Genomic DNA, 22,138 nt, shown 5'->3' with positions numbered 1-22,138 from the left:
GCATCACATGCTTCATCCATTGAATCAAAACCATGCGATCAACATCAATTGGCATTTGTTACTGTTAATTTGGTTAAAAAAGAACAAGGTTAGCTATAAATCCTTCCAGTCTTTGTCATTGTTGTTTCTTTATGCTTGTTTTATTTATGTCAGGAAAATTCTTTAAATATCACATTCCACCTACATAATACTCTGCTTCCCATTTTGTTGTCTGTCCTTAAACTGATAGGTTTAACATTCCATGTTTATTAATTTTAAGTTTAGAAGTTAATGTTAGTCTTCCATTTCCTTCTAATACTTTGAAGATTAAAAAAAGAATATCAGTTATGTATCCATTTCACACCAATATTAAGCCCTGGGTAACTGCTCTTCCCAAACAACCCAATAACCTACTGAGTTTGTATAAGGAGATCATAGAATCTGTATGCACAGTTGTTTCTCCCATCAAAATCAATGTTATTATGATACATTAATGGCTTCTTTGTTATTTTTTATCTGACTTTACTCTTATGAATCATTCATATTTATCAAAGTTGGAATAAGGTAAATCCCAGCTCGTGTCTCATAAACATTTGAAAGGTTAATCTCTGGGAGGGCTCTGCAGAGCAGATCAACAACTTCAGTGGTTACTCTGTGTCAAGCTAAAGAGCACGAACTTTGTAAATGTGTAAGAGTTCATAAAGTGTTTTTCTCTGAAATAGGTTTGTCAGTTTTTCACCAAACAATTATTACAACCTCATAGTTATATTGATACAACAATAATACCATTATCACAAATTCTGAACCCCTGCAGCAGTGTTTTAACCTCATTAAAACCTTTTACTACTTGCCTGATTTCTCCTGCTCTTTTTTCGACTCTCATTTTTAGTGTGTGAACTTGGACAAACTGGAACCAGTTGCTAACGAGGAACGCTTGGTCAATAAGTCCATGGGTCTTCTTGATAACCAGAAGTTCTGGGCTGGAATCGTGTTTCCTGACATCTCTCACAGTAACAGCACAGATCTGCCGCCTAACGTCAACTACAAAATCCGCATGGACATCGATAATGTGGAGAGGACTAACAAGATTAAAGACGGGTGAGTGGCTATGGTAAAGACTTATAATTTGCTCATAAATGTTTGACAGTTTTAAAAATTTTTTATTATTTCTTTGTAGATACTGGGATCCTGGTCCCAGAGCAGACCCCTTTGAGGACCTTCGGTATGTCTGGGGTGGATTTTCTTACCTGCAGGATGTTGTTGAGCAAGGAATTATTCGAGCTATCACTGGCACTAAGGAGAAGACGGGCATCTACATTCAGCAGATGCCTTACCCCTGCTATGTTGATGACATGTAAGTAAATGCTTTGTAGGGAATAAAAATGTCTCATGTCCAAACATCCTGCAGATTTGCACCTAATATATTTTGCTCCTTTTTTCAGATTCCTGCGAGTTATGAGCCGGTCGATGCCTCTCTTCATGACTTTGGCATGGATGTACTCAGTAGCCATCATCATCAAGGGGGTGGTTTATGAGAAGGAGGCACGGCTGAAGGAGACCATGCGGATCATGGGACTGAACAACGGCACCCTGTGGCTGAGCTGGTTTATTAGCAGCTTAATCCCACTGTTGATCAGTGCGGGCTTACTGGTGATGTTGTTGAAGGTGTGTGTTAATGAAGACAGGCATTTATGCATGTGTAGACTGACCATCATTAAACAGGAATATCAGCATGCTATAGAACGCAATACAATACACTTAGGACGATGATTGTTGCTTATTGCATTTATTTTAATACTAGCTATTTTCCATAATTTTCAGGATTAGAAATTTTGGAAATTCACTTATTGTTTTTTCCTTTTTTTGACTCTCTTCTCAGATGGGCAATCTGCTGCCGTACAGCGACTCAGGCGTGGTGTTTCTTTTCCTGGGATCCTTTGGTGTCGTAACCATCATGCAGTGTTTTCTTATCAGCACTCTGTTTTCTCGTGCCAACTTGGCGGCAGCCTGCGGAGGAATAATATACTTTACCCTCTACCTGCCCTATGTTTTGTGTGTTGCCTGGCAAGACTACGTGGGATTTGGAGCAAAACTTGTAGTGGTGAGAGAGATTTTATTACATATGAGAAAACACTGTACCATGCATATTTATTAATACTACATGTAAAGATGCGTAAAAAGCCTCAAAGTTAATATTAAACAAACAATTAACTTATTCAGTGGGTTAAAAAAATCACATTAAAAATGTTTTTTGATTAAATCATGTTTCATTATGACATGCATCAAAGGTGTCTTCTTGAGAGAAACAGGCCCACAACTTTACAGATCCTCCACCATACTTACACTGGGCATGAGGTGTTCATTCTCTGTTTAACTTTAAACCCACCTGGTGTGTTTATACCCAAAAACCTTAAACCTTAGGTTCCCAATAACTGTGCTGCTGATGATTAATGTACTTGAATTAAAGGGTGGATTTTTCTAAATGTTTTGGTGTGAGCTTAAGCTGCTGCTGTAAAAAAATGAATGTGTTTGAAAGGATTTTATGTAACTTTTACCAGTGCTTCCAATAAAAGTCATTGGTACTATACATGCAAATCTTAAACCTAGAGTGATACACAGGGATCCCAGAGATTAGTAATACATAAACCTTGGATGTTGTGTTTTTCTCTCTCAGAGTCTTCTTTCCCCTGTGGCTTTTGGTTTTGGCTGTGAGTATTTTGCCCTGTTTGAAGAACAAGGTGTTGGAATCCAGTGGTCAAACCTACTCGCTAGCCCTCTGGAGGAGGACAGCTACAACCTGACCACCTCTATATGCCTCATGCTGTTTGACGCAGTGTTATATGGAATAATGACCTGGTACATTGAAGCAGTTTTTCCTGGTAAGACACAAAAAAAAAAAGTTGACGATAAACCTTTTTTATATGTTATGTGCTGATGTTTATGAATAATAGGTGTGCAATAAAAGTTATGTTACTTTAAAAACAAATAATTCTATTACAGGTCAATACGGTATCCCCAGGCCTTGGTATTTCCCTTTCACAAGGACCTATTGGTGTGGAGAAAAGGAGAATAAAAACATGAATACCCCTCTGTCAAAGAAGGGTAACGCTGACGGTAAAATAATCAAAAAATTATAAGTAATATGAAACTGCCAGATAAACCTTTGCTGTTTGCTAATATGTTATTATTATTATATCTACAGCTGTGTGCATCGAGGAGGACCCAAGCCACATTGAACCAGGTGTTTACATTGAAAATCTAATGAAGATCTACAGCCATGGAAACAAGCTGGCTGTGGATGGACTGACCCTTAAATTCTATGAAGGGCAGATCACCTCCTTCCTCGGCCACAATGGAGCTGGCAAGACTACAACTATGTAAGTCAACATGCATGTTGTTTCCAATGTATTCATCGTATATAACAAAGAGAGAAAATGTAAACTACATATTTAAAAATCTTAAATGGTGAACATGTTCTGTTTTTTTTTTTTTTTGCCTGGTTTCTGATAGGTCAATTCTGACCGGATTGTTCCCACCCACCTCTGGTACTGCCTACATCCTCGGCAAGGATATCCGCTCTGAGCTCAGCACCATCAGACAGAACCTGGGGGTCTGTCCACAGCATAATGTGCTATTCAGCATGTATGTCTGCAATGTGACTGGATTTTTTTTTTCACACACTTCTCCCCTCTCGTATTTTAAGCATTTGTTGTATTTGTTTGTTTGCCGTAAATAAGGTTGACAGTTGAGGAGCACATCTGGTTCTACGCTCGCCTGAAAGGGCTTCCTGAGGAGCAGGTGAAGGCTGAAATGGAACAGATTGTAAACGATGTTGGACTGCCACACAAGCGAAAGTCTCGCACAAACACCTTGTCAGGTCTGTTTCTATTTTGAGGTTTCTCTTAATATTTTTCAGCACTTACATTCTCATCTATTTTATACATGCATTTAATTTGAAGCACATGTTTCTGACTTTATCCTGCCCTTGATTGTGCAGGTGGGATGCAGAGGAAGTTGTCAGTAGCATTGGCTTTTGTTGGTGGCTCTAAGGTTGTCATTCTGGACGAACCTACTGCTGGTGTTGATCCATATGCCCGCAGGGGAATCTGGGATCTGCTCCTAAAATACAGACAGGGTAAATTAAACAAATGCTAGCCCATAAGGCAGCGTTTCTAATTTTTATATCATACATGTAAAAATAGGCTGACTTTAATAAAACTTTGTTCCCCTTTTAGCCCGCACCATCATCCTTTCCACTCATCACATGGATGAGGCTGACATCTTGGGTGACCGTATTGCCATCATTTCCCATGGCAAGCTGTGCTGTGTGGGCTCCTCTCTCTTCCTAAAGACTCATCTTGGAACAGGATACTACCTGACCATGGTCAAGAGAGATTACGACCTGTCTCTACAGTCCTGTAGGAACTCTGCCAGCACCGTCTCCTACATGAAAAAAACAGAGAAGGTAAACCTAAATTGAAGAGACATTTTTTATCTTTCATAGCCCAGCATTTGTTTTTTAATTTAAAGATTGATTTATTAAGATTTTTCCATTTTATTCAGGAGGACAGTGTATCAGATAGCAGTTCAGATGCTGGTCTGGGCAGCGAACCAGAAAGTGAGACAACCACTATTGGTAGGAACTGGCAGCTTTAGCTTTCTCAGTAAAGCATTTTAAAGATTCAGGCAGCTTGTCAATATTCACCCATCTCTTGTTCTGCTCATCTTTTCCGTTAGACGTCTCCCTCATCTCCAGTGTGATTTTCAAGCATGTCCCAGAGGCCCGTCTGGTGGAAGATCTTGGCCATGAACTCACTTACGTCTTGCCTTACCAGTCAGCTAAAGATGGAGCCTTTGTTGAGCTTTTCCATGAGCTTGATGACCGACTTACTGACTTGGGAATTTCAAGTTATGGAATTTCTGACACCACCTTGGAAGAGGTAACCGCAAATTAATTTAAAACTTCTCTTACTTAAAATTAAACATCATTTTATTCCATTTTTATCAGCTTGTAGTTGATATTCATCGGATCTCAAGTGGACCCTTATCTTAATCATCTTTCCTTTTCTGCTGCAGATTTTCTTGAAAGTGGCAGAAGATAGTGGAGTTGATTCCGTTGAGCTTTCAGGTAAGATTTATTATGTTTTTAATACAATAATTGCTCGGTAACATTTTACATTAACCGCAGACTATGACTGCAGAGAGGAAAAATAACAAGACAAGCCATTGCCCTCATATAGACACAGTAAGCAAGCTTATGTTGGTGTGGTTGTAGATGGAGTTGTACCAACCAGGACCCGACGGCGTCATGCTTTTGGAGACCACCAGAGTTGCCTGAAGCCCTTCACAGAGGATGACTTTGACTTAAACGACTCTGAAGGTGACCCAGGTAGAATTTAATAACTCACTATGCAGAGCAATGATGAATATTTTTGTTATAACACTTAGGCACATTATGCATTTGAAAAAATATGCAATAAATACAAACATTGAAAACGTTGAACAGAAACTCAGCCAACCTAAGGCAAATTTTTTTGCCACTGTAATGAAATTGCAACAATTGCAGACTTCCACTTATGATAACATTTTCCCTTACTGTTGCAAAATCAGAGTACACACTTATCATTTTTGAACATTTGCTGACAATGTGTTTTTTCTGTGCAGAATCACGTGAGACTGACTGGCTCAGTGGAATAGACGGCAAAGGTTCATATCAGGTCAAAGGCTGGAGTCTGAAGAGACAGCAGTTTGTTGCGCTCCTCTGGAAACGATTTCTCTACGCTCGTCGCTCCAGGAAAGGCTTCTTTGCTCAGGTGTGCTTTTGATTAATATGCACCAATGTTTATATGCAAGGAATCTATGTGAACTTGTGGCCACTGCAAGGGTGTTATTTTCGTTAACAAAACTCTCCGACTAACATTATTGTACAGAATAATAGTACCCAATTACCTCATTAGAGATGTTTTCCAAACCCTAAACATTGCGTCACAGTTTCTGGCCCAGTGTTACAAGTACTCTATTTCCAAAAAGCATAAACTCAGCATTTCAATTAATATAATGTGTTCATCTAAAACACATCCAATGCATAGGAAACAATTTGTGTTTAATATTCTGGTCTTTGTCCATTTTATTGCACAGAAGTTGAAATGTATTGTTATGGTTGGTTGGTTTTTTTTTTTTTCAGATTGTTCTGCCAGCAGTGTTTGTGTGTATTGCACTAGTGTTCAGCCTCATCGTTCCTCCATTTGGGAAGTACCCAAGTCTGGCTCTGCATTCCAGCATGTACGGAGAACAGTTTACCTTCATCAGGTGGGGCATTATTCCCTTGTTACCAACTTCTGTCCTAATATCTGGCACTCTTTTTTTCAAATGAAGACTTTTCTACCCTTGTTGTGTAAATCAAGATATCATTTTGTCAGAGAATTTTATACCCTTTTTCTGACCAAAAGCCAACAAAACATATCATATATGTGAAAATAGTGGGGGGGGGGGGTCGTTAAGAAGTCTACAAAGATGTAAGAGAATGCATGGATGTAGCAAGAATTTGTCATTAAACAAGTGCTTATAAATGATAAATGATAAAGGAAATTACTATGCTTAGAATTAACTGAGTTTCAAACATTTCTAGCAGCAGTAGATATATTTTAATGATGTGGCTTTTATCAATTTCATCATTATTGAGAATTGTTATTGTTATAGTACAGCATTATGGTATGCTGAGTTATTTCCTGTAAAATACATATAAGAAATACCATTACTTAAAGCAGTGTACTGTCTGTGGGTTTGCAGCAATGACATACCTGAAGATCCCCACAACAACAAACTGTTGGGAGCTCTGATGGAAAAACCAGGATTTGGAACACGCTGCATGGAAGGGGAGCCAATACCGTAAGCGGGCAATAGTAACTTTTTAATGGAGTTTATATAATTAAAATGGGTTAGTATTTAGAAATACAGAACTTGAACTGAAAATAAAATGTTGATGTTTCTGTGCGCTCCAGGGAAACTCCTTGTACAGCAGTTGAAGATGATGATTGGTCAGTGCCTCAGGTCCCTCAAAGTGTAAGAGATATATTCAACAACGGCAACTGGACCATGGAGAATCCATCTCCTCTGTGTAAGTGCAGCTGTGAAGGTCGTAAAAGGATGCTGCCAGAGTGTCCTGCTGGGGCCGGTGGACTTCCACCACCACAGGTTGGTAGGACCCGCAGAATGTAACGTTTGATTCAGTTATGGCATCCGATTGCTACACACACCACCACACACGCAGATCTTGACACACAATAATCAGCTATTTTGTTTTTATCTTTGTATCCAGATGATGATTAGTGACAAAGACACCCTGCAGAATTTGACTGGTAGAAACCTGTCGGATTATCTGGTTAAAACCTACGCTCAGATCATTGGCAAGAGGTAAAACTCTTACTGCCTTTCACACTGACTGTATATGTCTAACTTAGGAGTTCTAGAATTTCATTAAATGTTCTCCCCTTTTACAGCTTGAATAACAAGATCTCGGTCAACGAGTTCAGGTACAATATAAAGCATTATGCATCTTTAAAAATAACATTGATTTGGGTGCTTCTCTGCTGTGAGCTATACTGATATAAAAATGTTTTCTTTCTATAACAGATACGGGGGATTCTCACTGGGTGCTCGTGGTTCCCAGGTTTTGTCCCACACAGAAGAAGTTGATAATGCTATTGTGCAACTGAGGAAACGCTTCCATCTTGAAAATGTAAGAAATCTAATGAGATTATTATTATTATTATTATTATGCAGAATCAATTTGAAATTTCTGTTTCTGGTCTTTGTGACCGATGGGAAAACAAGACCTGCAGGAACTCTGGATATCTTTGGTTTATGATTACACCTATAGTAAATCTAGACTTATACAAATCTAAATGAATGGTGTCAGTATACACAATCTAAAGAAAACACTCTTCCACTCCTCTACTATCTGCCTCTCTTCTTTTCTTTCTGCCTCACCCATCGTTTAGGGAACGGCAGCCCATCGTTTCTTCAGCAGTCTCTCCAATTTTATCCAAGGATTGGACACCAAGAATAACGTCAAGGTTAGCATGCTTGCACACATTCAGCATTGCACACAAATAAACCTTTTTTCTATTTTACATCTACATGCTGGATTTTCATATCCTTCTAACCACTTGCAAAAATGCTCATATTGTTTGCAGTATGCATATACTATATTTACAGCGAAGTCGATGATTATTTACGCAGGAAATGGAGGTCGAAGATGGTGCTCCATCAATGATCTTTCTGTGTGAAACACGTACTTAGAACAGATTATGTAAAGCATTTAGGACTGTAAAAAGCAAAACTATTTTGCAGGGTGAAGTGAAAACTTTAACTGAGTTTTACATTGTCTTACTTTTCTATTAGGTAGTTATTAAGGAAATGCTTTACATGTTCTGTTTTCCTTATGCGTTTCACAAAGGACGTTTTAGATGGTATATTACCTCTCATCTCCATTATCTGTGTAAATGATCACTGACTTCTCTATAACCTCCTAATGCAAACATGACGAAAGTGTAAAGGTTTAGAAACCATTTCCAATAACCACTATGAGGTTTTTGAGAAAGGCATATGTCAACTCCACACAAACAACTAAAATGTCCAAATGTAAGTCCTGTTAATTGAAATAGTTTGCCACTACAGGCGTTAGAGGAGATTAAAAAACACAAAGTATCTGGGAATATAATTTTAGAGCTATTTTACAAATGCACTCAGCTGATCTCTAAGCAACTGGTTTAAATCCTGGTGGCTTTCTGATGTTACAGTCATTGAAGTTTCACATTTTCCTCTCTTCCCTGTAGATTTGGTTTAACAACAAGGGCTGGCACAGCATTGGCTCTTTTGTCAACGTGATGAGCAACGCCATCCTGCGGTCGAGCCTGCCACCCGGTAAAGACCCCACAAAGTTCGGCATCACTGCTTACAATCATCCTCTGAATCTCACCAAGGAGCAGCTGTCACAAGTTGCACTGTGAGTATCAGTCAATTTGGCACATGAACGGAAATATATTTCAGAAATTTCCTTGCATGCATCATGTGTAATTCTTATTTTTGTGTTTTAGGATGACAACGTCTGTGGACGTGCTGGTGTCCATTTGTGTCATCTTCGCCATGTCCTTCGTCCCTGCCAGTTTTGTGGTCTTCCTCATCCAGGAGAGGGTAACCAAGGCTAAACATATGCAGTTCATCAGTGGGGTGCAACCCTTCCTCTACTGGCTGGCCAACTTTGTCTGGGATATGGTGAGACAATAAAAAATTGGCACAACTCAATTGGAAAGGTAGTCAAGTTTTCCAAACAGAAATATTACAAGATCCTCGTCTTTCTTCCCCCTCACAGTGCAACTACATCGTTCCAGCCACGCTAGTGATCATCATATTTGTCTGTTTCCAACAAGATGCCTATGTGTCTTCCACCAATCTGCCAGTGTTGGCCCTCCTGCTTCTACTCTATGGGTAATTTGGACAAACATTCAATACTGTGGCTCTGCACTCTGACCTTATTCAACATGTAAATTTACATTTTGTTCTTGTTTTTTGTTTTTCTTTTCAAGATGGTCAATCACCCCTCTGATGTACCCAGCATCTTTCTTCTTTAAGATCCCCAGCACTGCCTACGTGGTTCTAACTAGTGTCAACATACTAATTGGAATCAATGGCAGTGTGTCCACGTTTGTCCTGGAGTTATTTGGAAGCAATGTAAGTAAAAATTCCAAGCAGCAGATTGTGTTTCAGGATTTTTCTACACATACTAAGAACTTGGATTGGCATTAAATTTACTCCTCTTTCAGGATATCGGCGGTATTAATGACATTTTGAAGAATGTCTTCCTCATCTTCCCTCACTTCTGCCTGGGTAGGGGACTGATTGATATGGTAAAGAATCAAGCCATGGCTGATGCTTTGGAGAGATTTGGTAAGTATGCCAGGGCTACATTTTGACCTGTGATCAATTTTTAAAGTAATGGCACTGACTACAACAATAAAAGTCTGACAAAAGGCAACATTAAAGACATGAAATATCTGTTGTAGGTGAAAACCGGTTTCGCTCTCCTCTGGCATGGGACATGGTGGGAAAGAACCTGTTTGCCATGGCCATAGAGGGAGTTATATTCTTCTTTATCACTGTCCTCATTCAGTACCGCTTCTGCTTCAAAGCCAGGTTGGTACAAGTCAGCTTTGATTACCACATAGCCAAACTTTATAATTAAAAACATTGGTTGTGCATTTATATTTTAGGCTATGAAGGTTAAGTCTGTTTGAAATTTGAAACTCTTCTCTTTTTAAACACCCTAGATCCTCCACCAGCCATCTGAAACCTATTGGAGAGGAAGATGAAGATGTTGCCAGAGAGAGACAGAGGATCCTGAGCGGTGGTGGACATTCGGACATTCTTGAGCTGAGGCAGCTCACCAAGATTTACAAGCGGAAACAGAAGCCGGCAGTGGACCGCCTGTGTGTTGGCATTCCTCCCGGAGAGGTACACCACAGTTTACAGAAAATAATATAGAGGAATATGTAAGATGCCCATGTGTTTTAATGAGGTTAAGCAAGTGTTTTGCATTAAAATGGTCATAGGTGATATACTTAACAATCTACCTTTTCTCCTTTTCCTCCAGTGTTTTGGTTTGCTTGGGGTCAACGGAGCAGGGAAGACCAGCACCTTCAAAATGTTGACAGGAGACTCAGATGTCACCGGCGGTGAGGCCTACTTAGCTGGCAAGAGGTATGAGACAAGACAAACAATATTATTAAATTTAAAGTGAAACAATATGTGAAAACCCCACAGCCTAATGTTCTTGTGTGTTTTCTCTCCTTTCAGTGTAACAACAGAGATCAATGAGGTGCATCAGAACATGGGCTACTGTCCTCAGTTTGATGCTATCAATGACCTTTTGACTGGAAGAGAGCACCTTGAGTTCTACGCTATCCTGAGAGGAGTACCTGAGAAAGAAGTCTGTGAGGTCAGCCATGACACATTCGTCTCTCATGTCTAATTTATACTCGTTTTTCTTTATCAGACAAAAAACTGTCAAACTAGAGAAGAAACTAGAGACTGCAAAGGTAGTCCAAAACTTAAGTAAAACTTTTACCTTCCACTAGGTGGCAGAGTGGGGTATTCGGAAGCTGGGTCTGATCAAGTATGTGGACAAAGCAGCTGGGAGCTATAGTGGAGGAAACATGAGGAAACTCTCCACTGCCATTGCACTCATAGGAGGACCACCTGTTGTGTTTCTGGTGAGTAAGACTAAATATATTTTTTAAAACATAAAGAGAACAAATTTCATTTTGGCACCGACTGGTGAGTGGCACAGTATAATTTAGTAAAATGCATATTTTCACTTTTTTAACAGGATGAACCAACAACAGGTATGGACCCTAAGGCACGTCGGGCCCTTTGGAATGCCATCCTAAGCATCATCAAAGAGGGACGATCCGTGGTCCTCACCTCTCACAGGTGAACTATAGCTGACATTTCACTATTTAAATACATTTTTGGAACAATTTCTATAGTCTCTGTATGTCCATGTATTGAATTCATGTTTTTTCTAATGGATTGTTGCAGTATGGAGGAGTGTGAAGCACTCTGCACCAGAATGGCTATCATGGTGAATGGCAGGTTCCGCTGTCTGGGCGGTGTTCAACACCTTAAAAACAGGTAAGCCTGTAGCAAATACAAACAGAACATGGACACTACTAAATGTTTACATTATAACTAGCAGATTTCAGGTATTTAACACATTGTTCCCGCAACTTCTTCATTTTTAAATTTCATATTTTTCCAGACACCTACGTGTTCGTGTTCTTATTTATATGTTCAACAAATCAAGAAAAAGGCTCTGTTGTGGCTTTTTTGGGATCTGGATAAACTGAGATAAATCATATTTTGAAATCTAGACTTGTCAAATCTAGACGGCCTTGTGTTTTGTTTTGTTTTGTTTTTTTCTTAAAAGCATGGTTTGTAATCTAAAATACTGTTATTTTGTTTGTGAACATTTGGATAGAGGGGTTTGTTTGGTGTCGAAACCAGACTCTGCTTAACAACCACAGCCCCGGTTTAAAACCCAGATGTAAACGGGGATATGACGTAAACATTTCTAAGGTTGTTTGATTAACCCAAACTTCCTGACTTTTCTCTTTCTTTTTCATCATCACAATATCCACAATAAGCTAACAAAATATAGATATAATTTTATTTTATTTTTTTCATCTTTTTGGTAATGAAATGAGAAATAAAGTCTAGAAACTCTTTCTTTTTCCACACCTATTCAGATTTTTAAAATGATAAATGAAATTCAGTATTTTTCTAGACTTTCATGACTGTGAAGGAGCCTGTGACAAATCTATCAAAAGTCAATGTTGGTTGTTTTCCATCAGGTTCGGAGATGGCTACACCATCATCCTTAGAGTGGCAGGGCCGGACCCAAACCTGCGGTCGGTTATGGTGTTCATCGAACAGGAGCTGCCGGGGAGCACGTTGAAGGAGAAACACCGCAACATGCTGCAGTACCAGCTTCCTTCTTCCCTCACCTCCCTTGCCCGAATTTTCTCCCTTCTCTCCAAGAACAAGGAGGCACTTAGCATAGAGGACTACTCTGTCTCTCAGACTACTTTAGACCAAGTAAGCACGCATACACAAAGTCAGTTGAAATGTAAAATTAACCTTAAGCAATATCTAATGGCATTCTTTTCTTCTCCTCTCCTTCAGGTGTTTGTTAATTTCGCCAAGGACCAAAGTGACGAGGACCATTTGAAAGACATCCACCTGAGCAAGCGAGATGCAGTTGTGGTGGAAATTCCCCAATTAAACTCTTTCCTCATGGACAACAAGACAAGAGAAAGCTGTGTCTGATTGCCCAAACTACGCTTCACCCTCCAAATGAAAAACATGGACCACTAACTTGTGGGGGAGATGAACTATGGTCATTTTTTTCATTTCTACTTTTTAGTCTTTTTTAATTGTAATCATTTTCAGTGGACCTGCGCTTCATCGCACAGCCTCAGATGGAGGCAATGACAGCAGGCTTTTTGACAGACATTGAAATGATGAAAACTCAATGCAAATCAATGCAAGTAACAAATATATATTTAAGATTAGAAGATAGCTGTGTAGAGGCAGGAGACTGGTGCTTCTCCTCTTCACGGACTGGAAGAAAGAAGACGCTTGAGGCGACGGCAGGATTTGAATTCTCCGTTTGACTGAAAAGTCTGGTTTACTGAATTCTTGGACAACCAACTTCAGGGGATAACACAAGGTAAAATCTGGAGGTTTTCATCCCCATTCCTCAGAGTACAGAGCCGCAGTCTGCGGGACTGCCTGTACGTGACTGCGGAGTTTATGACTTCGAATCATTCACTGCCAGCTGTTTATAGATGGACTGACTCATTTTTATTCAAGGTCAAACCTTTCTCAACTTCTATTTGTTATCCAGCGCAGTGGTTTTATAATGCAAGAGGTGGTTTTAAAAATAAAACCCCATTTCAGTCTCAAATGTGCAATCATCTGTGTGGTAATTTTTGCTTATCTAAAACAAATTCCTTTTAGGCAAGCATGCTTAAGTTGTTTCTCCTGGTTGTTTAATAATTCAGACGGCTAACCATAATGTTTTTTTTTTGGGTTTTTTTTTGTATTTGGTGTTCTTGGTGTCCTTAACATTGTTCAGCACAGTGCCTATTCTGGTGGAGTCAAGCTTGAGCACTCCTTTAAAAACAACAATGTATGTAGGCTGCCAAGGAATGTAAAAGACCAATACCAACATGCAACAAAGCACATAGAAAATAGTTTTATTATTGGTTATTGTGAAATAATGTGCTGTTTTTTAACTGTCGTCCTTCACTGTCAGAATTAAAACAAAAAAATAAATAGTTGCTCCCTTATGTCTGGTTAAGATGTGCATTCTGCTCTTCTGGCTCTACTTATCCTGCCCTCTTCAAAACAAAGGCTAATCCGGAAGAATATAGGAGGATTTAGGAATTCTTAATCTGTTTGTGTTTGTTGTTTTAAAATAACATGGAAGTATACTGTATTTTGCATGGGTTTTTCAAGGCCACACCCTGGAGTGTCAGCAGCTCTGTTTGTGTGATCTTTTGATCTGCGTTTGCAGAAAGAAGCCTGAGCTGAAATACGTAAATGTTTTGGTTATGGCCTTTGAAAGGACACGATGGGAGCACTTCAGATCTGAGCCAGTGCTGCAAGGATAATATGTACATTTGCAATTTTGGGATGTTAACACTGGGGTGAACTAACTATAATTGTGCCAAACAAAGCTGAGCTTTTATTGATGACCAACCAGCAAAAGGAGATAAGTGTTTCATAAAGTTCATCCATCAGCTCAGTTAGAAATATACTCCTCTTTCTGTTATCAGCTGAGGTTATTGTACAAAGTGTGTACTCTCCTTTCTTAACTAGACTGCAAACTACATTCATACTGTGGAGAATTTGCCAAAGACTGTCCACATCTATTATCTGCAACAAAGGATGAGACAATTGTTTTTAACAGCTACTAAATCCGCCAGAGTGAACAAGAGGACCAATTAAAATTATGCTTTTCATACTTTATTGTCCAAAAAATTAATCATCTAGGATTTAAACCGATGGCAGATTGTCATTACAGGTGCTCTGTTTTGTGCAAAATCTTGTAAGGGGTGTCAATTATCTCTGGGATCTGCTAACTATAAACTGAGGATTTCTTCCTCAAAACCCTTCATTTTTAAAGAATTTGAGCACTTTAGGGGCTTAGCAGCCCTTTGTTTCCATTTTGTCAAAGAGATGTTAAAACAAATCTCTGCACTGGAAAACAGACACGACAAACAAAGCTACCCCACAGCAGTGAAATGTAACTTGAATTAGAGAACAAAGGCTTGTGTATTTAAGAGAAATGTAATTAAAATAAGTGAAGAAGGTGAAAAGCAGAAATAGTTGTGACAAAGTGAGAAATGTAGGACTGAACGAGAGGTGACTTTTCTCTTTTCTTTCTCAATATTATTCTTTGTTTACATTTTTAAGTATTACAGCTGTTTGAGTCTGTTACCCATTGTGAATAGCTATTCTTTACATTAATAAAAAAAAAAATCATATGTTTTGACAAAACATGGCTCCTGATTGTATTATTTTTCTTTTATTTCTTTTTATTCACTTACAGCAACATTTTTCTTAGATATATTTTAATGGGGATATTGATATGAAATTCAAAGTTCATGTCTGCAACAGCTCATGTAAACCCCACATACAAAGAAATACAAAAAACATTCCATAAATGATGTTTAATAAAGCAGAATGTCACATATGTTCGCATTTTACACATTCTTTATATTGTTTAATTTGTTTATGAGTTGAGTTTTTAGTGCTCCAACATGGTGTCTTTAAAATGTATAATAGTAAATAACACACCCCTTCTTCTGTCAAAGTCCAAATACTTAAGTGCAATAAATGTTTATTTATAAACCTGCAGTGCTGTGAGTTATCACGACCCCACAGAATTTATACACAAAACCAAATTCTGCACTTTTGCATCAACAATGGACGTAAATGCACTACTTGGGTTATAGACTGTTTGCACTCATATTACCCAAATTAGCGTACAACCGCTACTTTAAAAAGTTTAGATGTGACACATTGCCTTAACCATTATGCTGTAATTACCCACTGAGGAGAGCTTATTCTTGAGACACTACTTTAAAACATTTGAGGCAAACGTGTTCAGATAAAAGGTGTGAAAACCGTAATTTCTTGAATTGATCGGACAACCAACAGCACTTTTTCAGGACGTGGGTATATAAGAAAGTTGTAAATATTACTAACATATTTAAACGTAGCTCCATGGGTCATATTTTGATCCTTTTTCATCATCAATTTGCGAATGTAGGCTACTGAGCGATGCGCGCTCCCGTGCCAGGGCCTGCAAATCTCGGCATGCATGCGCTTTTCATCATAACACCGGCGGGATGAAGCTCAGTGAGCAGCAACATATTAAACATTTCTGACTTGTACTACACATGTAGGCTACTAAAGCCAGGAGGGATGGAAAGTAACGAATTACATTTATTTGCGTTACTGTATTTAAGTATAATTTGTCTGTATTTTGCACTTTTTTAAAAGACATTTACAAAAGCTGAACATTTACAGTTTCGATTTAAGTATTAAACGTTGCTACATTTGAAATTCCATCCGTTAGTGAGTAAAAATTTATATTAAACTGAAAAATAAAGTACTAGAGTGATGTCTGTTGGGCACTGCAAAAAACTGGAAGCAACGCCATTGACCAGGTTAGTAATCAGATCCCAATATGGAGGCACATCAACTGAACGATAGTGTAAGAACAGCTGAAGTTGACCTCAAAGAAAAAGAAGAAAATCCATGGCCATACTTCAGGGGCCAGTTTAACTAAAGTACAACAAAGGCAACAGCTTCATTATAAAGTGTAAGCTTAGTTTGACTAAAGAGATGGAACTATTGTCAAAAACTCAACATCCAACCTATGCATTGGAGGTAAGTAAAAAAAAAAAGGTTTTAGAGATTAGTAAGAAACTATGTTCATTTTGTTTGGACAGTGGTGCTTACCATGCTTGTTAGGATCTAAAACTAAAAATAGTCCTCAAATCTAAATCTCATTCCTGCAGGTAGGAGTCAATTACAGCACAGCTTCTGGTTTATGTTCAAGACTATGGCCATGTAACATGTTAAATAATATTTTAACAATAAATGTAAACAATATCAGTTTTATCTGGTACTTGTGATAATTAAAAACAGATTGAGACCAATGTCTCCTCTTTCCCTTTATGAAAAGCACGAGTAACTAAGTGACTTTTAACTAAAGTATTTTTTTACTTTTATTTGAGTAACATTTTACTCTGGTAACTTTGTATTTAAGTAAAGTTTTATCACAGTAACTTTACCTTTACTTGAGTACAGTATTTTTGTACTCTATCCACCTCTGAAAGCCAAATACAGGTCCTTCTCAAAATATTAGCATATTGTGATAAAGTTCATTATTTTCCATAATGTAATGATGAAAATTTAACATTCATATATTTTAGATTCATTGCACACTAACTGAAATATTTCAGGTCTTTTATTGTCTTAATACGGATGATTTTGGCATACAGCTCATAAAAACCCAAAATTCCTATCTCACAAAATTAGCATATTTCATCTGACCAATAAAAGAAAAGTGTTTTAATACAAAGACGTCAACTAATAATCATGTACAGTTCTGCACTCAATACTTGGTCGGGAATCCTTTTGCAGAAATGACTGCTTCAATGCGGCGTGGCATGGAGGCAATCAGCCTGTGGCACTGCTGAGGTCTTATGGAGGCCCAGGATGCTTCGATAGCGGCCTTTAGCTCATCCAGAGTGTTGGGTCTTGAGTCTCTCAACGTTCTCTTCACAATATCCCACAGTTTCTCTATAGGGTTCAGGTCAGGAGAGTTGGCAGGCCAATTGAGCACAGTGATACCATGGTCAGTAAACCATTTACCAGTGGTTTTGGCACTGTGAGCAGGTGCCAGGTCGTGCTGAAAAATGAAATCTTCATCTCCATAAAGCTTTTCAGCAGATGGAAGCATGAAGTGCTCCAAAATCTCCTGATAGCTAGCGGCATTGACCCTGCCCTTGATAAAACACAGTGGACCAACACCAGTAGCTGACACGGCACCCCAGACCATCACTGACTGTGGGTACTTGACACTGGACTTCTGGCATTTTGGCATTTCCTTCTCCCCAGTCTTCCTCCAGACTCTGGCACCTTGATTTCCGAATGACATGCAGAATTTGCTTTCATCCGAAAAAAGTACTTTGGACCATTGAGCAACAGTCCAGTGCTGCTTCTCTGTAGCCCAGGTCAGGCGCTTCTGCTGCTGTTTCTGGTTCAAAAGTGGCTTGACCTGGGGAATGTGGCACCTGTAGCCCATTTCCTGCACACGCCTGTGCACGGTGGCTCTGGATGTTTCTACTCCAGACTCAGTCCACTGCTTCCGCAGGTCCCCCAAGGTCTGGAATCGGCCCATCTCCACAATCTTCCTCAAGGTCCGGTCACCTCTTCTCGTTGTGCAGCGTTTTCTGCCACACTTTTTCCTTCCCACAGACTTCCCATTGAGGTGCCTTGATACAGCACTCTGGGAACAGCCTATTGGTTCAGAAATTTCTTTCTGTGTCTTACCCTCTTGGTTGAGGGTGTCAATAGTGGCCTTCTGGACAGCAGTCAGGTCGGCAGTCTTACCCATGATTGGGGTTTTGAGTGATGAACCAGGCTGGGAGTTTTAAAGGCCTCAGGAATCTTTTGCAGGTGTTTAGAGTTAACTCGTTGATTCAGATGATTAGGTTCATAGCTCGTTTAGAGACCCTTTGAATGATATGCTAATTTTGTGAGATAGGAATTTTGGGTTTTCATGAGCTGTATGCCAAAATCATCCGTATTAAGACAATAAAAGACCTGAAATATTTCAGTTAGTGTGCAATGAATCTAAAATATATGAATATTAAATTTTTATCATGACATTATGGAAAATAATGAACTTTAACACAATATGCTAATATTTTGAGAAGGACCTGTATACTAAAGATGTTGGAGAGTGAGAAGAGTAGATGGTGGAGCAGAACAGATTCAGTTGCTGCAGAAGTTACACATACAGTGAAAAATGTAGGTGTACAAATATAGCAGCTTTCCAGTTTTTCTTCCCCTCTATTTTGTCAGGTTCAAGTTAAGTTTAGAAGATATTTTGTTGAAAGACAAGAAACTCTGTGGGTGTGTTATAGTTGACCTTTTAGGGTAAATATGTATACATTTGTATTGTTGCTGTAAATTTTATTGGCCATCTGAGAGTAAAAATCATCACATTAGAACTCTGTGTGAGTATATATATTTATAATTCGAGATATTTCATAAAAATTTCAACCCAGCAGTTGAAAGTGGGCCAGTCTGTCAGGAACTCCAGGGCCACGTCTTCTCACCAGTCCGCCCTGGTTCTTGTAGAGCTTATTGGAGCAAAACATTTTTTTAAATTACATCCTTAACCAAATCCATCCCCATGGTTTGCAAAAAATCAATTGAAAACAATTGAGAGAGCTGTGTGGCACTAATAGAGACCAAGATTTCTAAATACAGACAGCTTTAAGCTATGTACATTGCATCCCATGTCTTTTTGAACCTCATTTTCTTCAAGTGCTTTTTTCCTGTGTCATTTCACTTCAACATAATTTATGGATATGAGTGGTTTTCTTTGTATGTGTGGATGACTTGGATTGCTATCAGCACCTGTTTTTGGGTAATGATTAACAAACTACCTCTTTATGTGTGTAATGTGTGATGATTACTGTTACAAGGCTGTGCACACAGGTGCAAAGCTCCCACAAGTGCACGCCTTTTGCACACAAATAAGCAGTAAAGACAGAAGTTTCCATCCATTGTGAATTATTAAGCCACCAACACCATGACTGGGAGAGTTGTTATACTGGGACTTCTGTTCATCTGTGTCGCAGCAGGTAAAAAAGTTAAAGTGAAATTTTCTCAGTAGAAAATTGTTATGGAAGGTATTTATTTTAAGTAGTCAAAGTTTCTTTACAAAGAACCGTTTTAACTATTGCATCTCTGTTTACAATAAGACCTACTTTGACAAAGCTAGCTTGATATCGATTGCTACATTAAGGTAAAATGCTACAATAAAAAAAGACAGAGTAATCTAAATTCCCTTTTCTTATGTATAAAAGACACATTAGAGCTTATTTCTTACTGAGCTAAAAGGAGTTTAATCATCTAAAGCCATAATTTGGATCATATGAAAATACACTTTCTTTTTTCCTAAAGATGCTACAGGCAAGTCTGGATTCATGAGAAAGGTGATTTTAGAATTCAGTATTTATCTCTTTGATGTGTAAAAATTACTACAATTGAGCAGAATTTTATATAATTTTGTATTTTTCATGTATCTGACAGCCTTCATGTCCTAATGTGGTTGAGGTCGTAGCTTGCCCGATGAACTTTGCCCCTGTGTGTGGCAGCGATGGAAACACTTATGCCAATGACTGTGCCCTCTGCGTCAAGAGACAGTGAGTCCACACAGCTGCTCCACGCTCCTGGCCTTCACACATCCATTTAAGTCACCCAAAGTCATTGTTTGGAAAATAAAATGCTTTAGTCGCCCCCTGGTGGTCAAACAATGTAACATTTAAAAGCTGTTCTCTTTAAAAATATAGCTAAATAAGTGTAAATCAGTCATTGACAGGAATAGGAAAAAACGAATTCCTATCCTGCCTTAACAAATCTTTTTAGAACCCATCACACATTTTTAGTTTACGAAAAGTAACTTCTTATTTCTCAGAAGAATTACTTGCCTTGTTTTCTCTTTTGACCTACATTGCTCTAAAGATCTAAGTCTCAGCCAACAGAGTGAATCACTGCTATTTTATGTCACAATTTTCTCCTCAGAGAAACCAAAACGAACATTATGATCGTCAAGGAGGGAGGCTGCTGACCTATACAGCTGATTAAGTCAACACCAGGAGGCAAAACGGAAAGATAACATTCATATTGCCACATTTGCAATAAAGTCTAAGTTTGAACAACCTGTGGGCTTCTGATTATTTCATCCACATTAAGCAACTATAGTTGTTGTAGACTAGGTTCATAGGTGATGGTAAAGAGGCATATAAGTTCGATAAAACTGATGTCAGAATGACAAATGAATACTGCCTTGCAAAAGTGTTTATATCTATTAAACACTTTGACATTTAGCCGAGTTGCAACCATTGATTGAATTTTAGATATTCCAACACAAAGCACCACATGATTGTGAAGCAGAAGGAAAATGATGCACAGCTTTCAAAATTGTTTATGAATAAAAATCTAAAATGTTTGACTCAAATTCATTTTGCAGGTATTGCAGCCTATACTTCTTCGCAAATGGGTTTTTTGTCCTGACTGTAATTGGCCCATTCTAAGACATGAATATGTTTTGATCTAAACCAACTCATTTTTAATTATGGTTTTATGAATTGTGTTTTCTTTTTTTGTGCAATTATGGACCTAAGCCTGTTTAATAAAAGTTGATTGAATGATTGCATGGTGGTGCAGTTGGTAGCACTGTTGCCTTGCAGCAAGAAGGTCCTGGGTTTGATTCCCGGCCTGGGGTCTTTCTGCGTGGAGTTTGTGTGTTCTCCCCGTGCATGCATGGGTTCTCACCGGGTACTCTGGCTTCCTCCCACAGTCCAAAGACATGCCTGTTAGGTTAATTGGTAACTCTAAATTGCCCTTAGGTGTATGAATGAGTGTGTGCATGGTTGTTTGTGTGTTGCCCTGTGATGGACTGGTGACCTGTCCAGGGTGTACCCCGCCTCTTGCCCATTGACTGCTGGAGATAGGCACCAGCTCCCTGTGACCCACTATGGAATAAGCGGTAGAAAATGATTGATAAGTGTTTTGCACCCTTTGGCTGGTTATATTCCAGGATCCATCTATCATTCCATCAACTTCAACCAGCTTCCCTTTCCCTGCTAAAAGAAAAGCATCCCACAACATAATGCTGCCACCACTATGTTTCATGGTGGTTTTTAGGGTAATGTGCAGTGTTTGTTTTCCACTTTACATGGAGTATTGCACATAGCCATTATGTTCCATTTTGGTGTCATTGGATTAGAGCATCTTTATCCTCATGTTTTCTGTGGAAAATTGGGAAAATCATTGCTTATGACTACTTTGAACAATGACTTTTTTTCCTGCCAGTCTACCAAAGGCAAGTGGGCAGGAGCTGCCCTTCTCTGATCTTCTTCTCTGATTAATATTGTTAGGATTATTAATCTGAGAATATTATTTAATATTAATATTTTAATATTTTATCAAATAATATTTCGGTCTGTTAAGGGTTGTCCTGTGAATACCAGCCCAGTAAGGCGATGGTATTAGGACAAAATAGAAAGGTGTGAGACGAGCTCTGACATTATTGAACAGCATAAACTCTGCACATACATGGAATGAATTCACACAATTTCTTAAAATACAAGAATTTATTAACAAAAATAAGTCAACTCAAAGTTAAACATATTTCAATCAACAAACCCTTTACTATGCTAAAACAATCCAACTAACTACCAAGCAAAATTAAAGAATAGGGAAGATTAATGGACTATGTACA

At 38.6% G+C, this 22,138-nt stretch overlaps 2 protein-coding genes across 3 annotated transcripts in view; both read left to right on the top strand.

The window, feature by feature from the left end:
• LOC124868167 (phospholipid-transporting ATPase ABCA1-like) overlaps positions 1–15,102 on the top strand; it is a 37,291-nt gene extending 22,189 nt beyond the window's left edge. The window contains exons 13-49 of one of the 2 annotated variants that reach the window (XM_047365032.1): positions 869–1,077; positions 1,157–1,333; positions 1,422–1,644; positions 1,859–2,080; positions 2,654–2,858; positions 2,980–3,093; positions 3,182–3,356; positions 3,490–3,621; positions 3,717–3,856; positions 3,977–4,114; positions 4,215–4,444; positions 4,543–4,615; positions 4,717–4,919; positions 5,056–5,107; positions 5,255–5,359; positions 5,644–5,792; positions 6,164–6,288; positions 6,769–6,867; positions 6,981–7,173; positions 7,298–7,392; positions 7,479–7,511; positions 7,612–7,717; positions 7,980–8,054; positions 8,817–8,986; positions 9,078–9,255; positions 9,353–9,468; positions 9,567–9,711; positions 9,804–9,927; positions 10,044–10,173; positions 10,308–10,491; positions 10,631–10,737; positions 10,834–10,975; positions 11,115–11,249; positions 11,366–11,469; positions 11,578–11,670; positions 12,390–12,633; positions 12,721–15,102. In XM_047365032.1, coding sequence (XP_047220988.1) covers positions 869–1,077; positions 1,157–1,333; positions 1,422–1,644; positions 1,859–2,080; positions 2,654–2,858; positions 2,980–3,093; positions 3,182–3,356; positions 3,490–3,621; positions 3,717–3,856; positions 3,977–4,114; positions 4,215–4,444; positions 4,543–4,615; positions 4,717–4,919; positions 5,056–5,107; positions 5,255–5,359; positions 5,644–5,792; positions 6,164–6,288; positions 6,769–6,867; positions 6,981–7,173; positions 7,298–7,392; positions 7,479–7,511; positions 7,612–7,717; positions 7,980–8,054; positions 8,817–8,986; positions 9,078–9,255; positions 9,353–9,468; positions 9,567–9,711; positions 9,804–9,927; positions 10,044–10,173; positions 10,308–10,491; positions 10,631–10,737; positions 10,834–10,975; positions 11,115–11,249; positions 11,366–11,469; positions 11,578–11,670; positions 12,390–12,633; positions 12,721–12,864 — 5,289 coding nt within the window. In that variant the 3' untranslated portion in view covers positions 12,865–15,102. Of the gene's footprint in view, positions 1–868; positions 1,078–1,156; positions 1,334–1,421; positions 1,645–1,858; positions 2,081–2,653; positions 2,859–2,979; positions 3,094–3,181; positions 3,357–3,489; positions 3,622–3,716; positions 3,857–3,976; positions 4,115–4,214; positions 4,445–4,542; positions 4,616–4,716; positions 4,920–5,055; positions 5,108–5,254; positions 5,369–5,643; positions 5,793–6,163; positions 6,289–6,768; positions 6,868–6,980; positions 7,174–7,297; positions 7,393–7,478; positions 7,512–7,611; positions 7,718–7,979; positions 8,055–8,816; positions 8,987–9,077; positions 9,256–9,352; positions 9,469–9,566; positions 9,712–9,803; positions 9,928–10,043; positions 10,174–10,307; positions 10,492–10,630; positions 10,738–10,833; positions 10,976–11,114; positions 11,250–11,365; positions 11,470–11,577; positions 11,671–12,389; positions 12,634–12,720 lie in introns of both variants that reach the window. The other variant, XM_047365031.1, reaches the window with a different exon arrangement.
• A 4,252-nt stretch (positions 15,103–19,354) lies between these two features.
• spink4 (serine peptidase inhibitor, Kazal type 4) lies at positions 19,355–20,575 on the top strand. Its single transcript, XM_047366426.1, has 4 exons — positions 19,355–19,493; positions 19,816–19,847; positions 19,945–20,057; positions 20,437–20,575. The coding sequence occupies exons 1-4, from the start codon at positions 19,442–19,444 to the stop codon at positions 20,480–20,482; spliced, it is 243 nt and encodes an 80-aa protein (XP_047222382.1). The 5' UTR covers positions 19,355–19,441; the 3' UTR covers positions 20,483–20,575.
• The last annotated feature ends 1,563 nt before the right edge of the window (positions 20,576–22,138 follow it).

This window comes from Girardinichthys multiradiatus, chromosome 5 (assembly GCF_021462225.1).
Source record: "Girardinichthys multiradiatus isolate DD_20200921_A chromosome 5, DD_fGirMul_XY1, whole genome shotgun sequence".
In the NCBI taxonomy this organism is placed as follows: Eukaryota; Metazoa; Chordata; class Actinopteri; order Cyprinodontiformes; family Goodeidae; genus Girardinichthys; species Girardinichthys multiradiatus.
This window is presented reverse-complemented; position numbering and strand designations above follow the sequence as displayed.

Coding starts and splice junctions, on each gene's coding strand:
- spink4 (XM_047366426.1), top strand. CDS start 19,442: ATGACTGGGAGAGTTGTTATACTGGGACTTCTGTTCATCTGTGTCGCA. Junction 19,848..19,944: donor AGTCTGGATTCATGAGAAAG/GTGATTTTAGAA, acceptor TGTATCTGACAG/CCTTCATGTCCTAATGTGGT. Junction 20,058..20,436: donor GCCCTCTGCGTCAAGAGACA/GTGAGTCCACAC, acceptor TTTTCTCCTCAG/AGAAACCAAAACGAACATTA.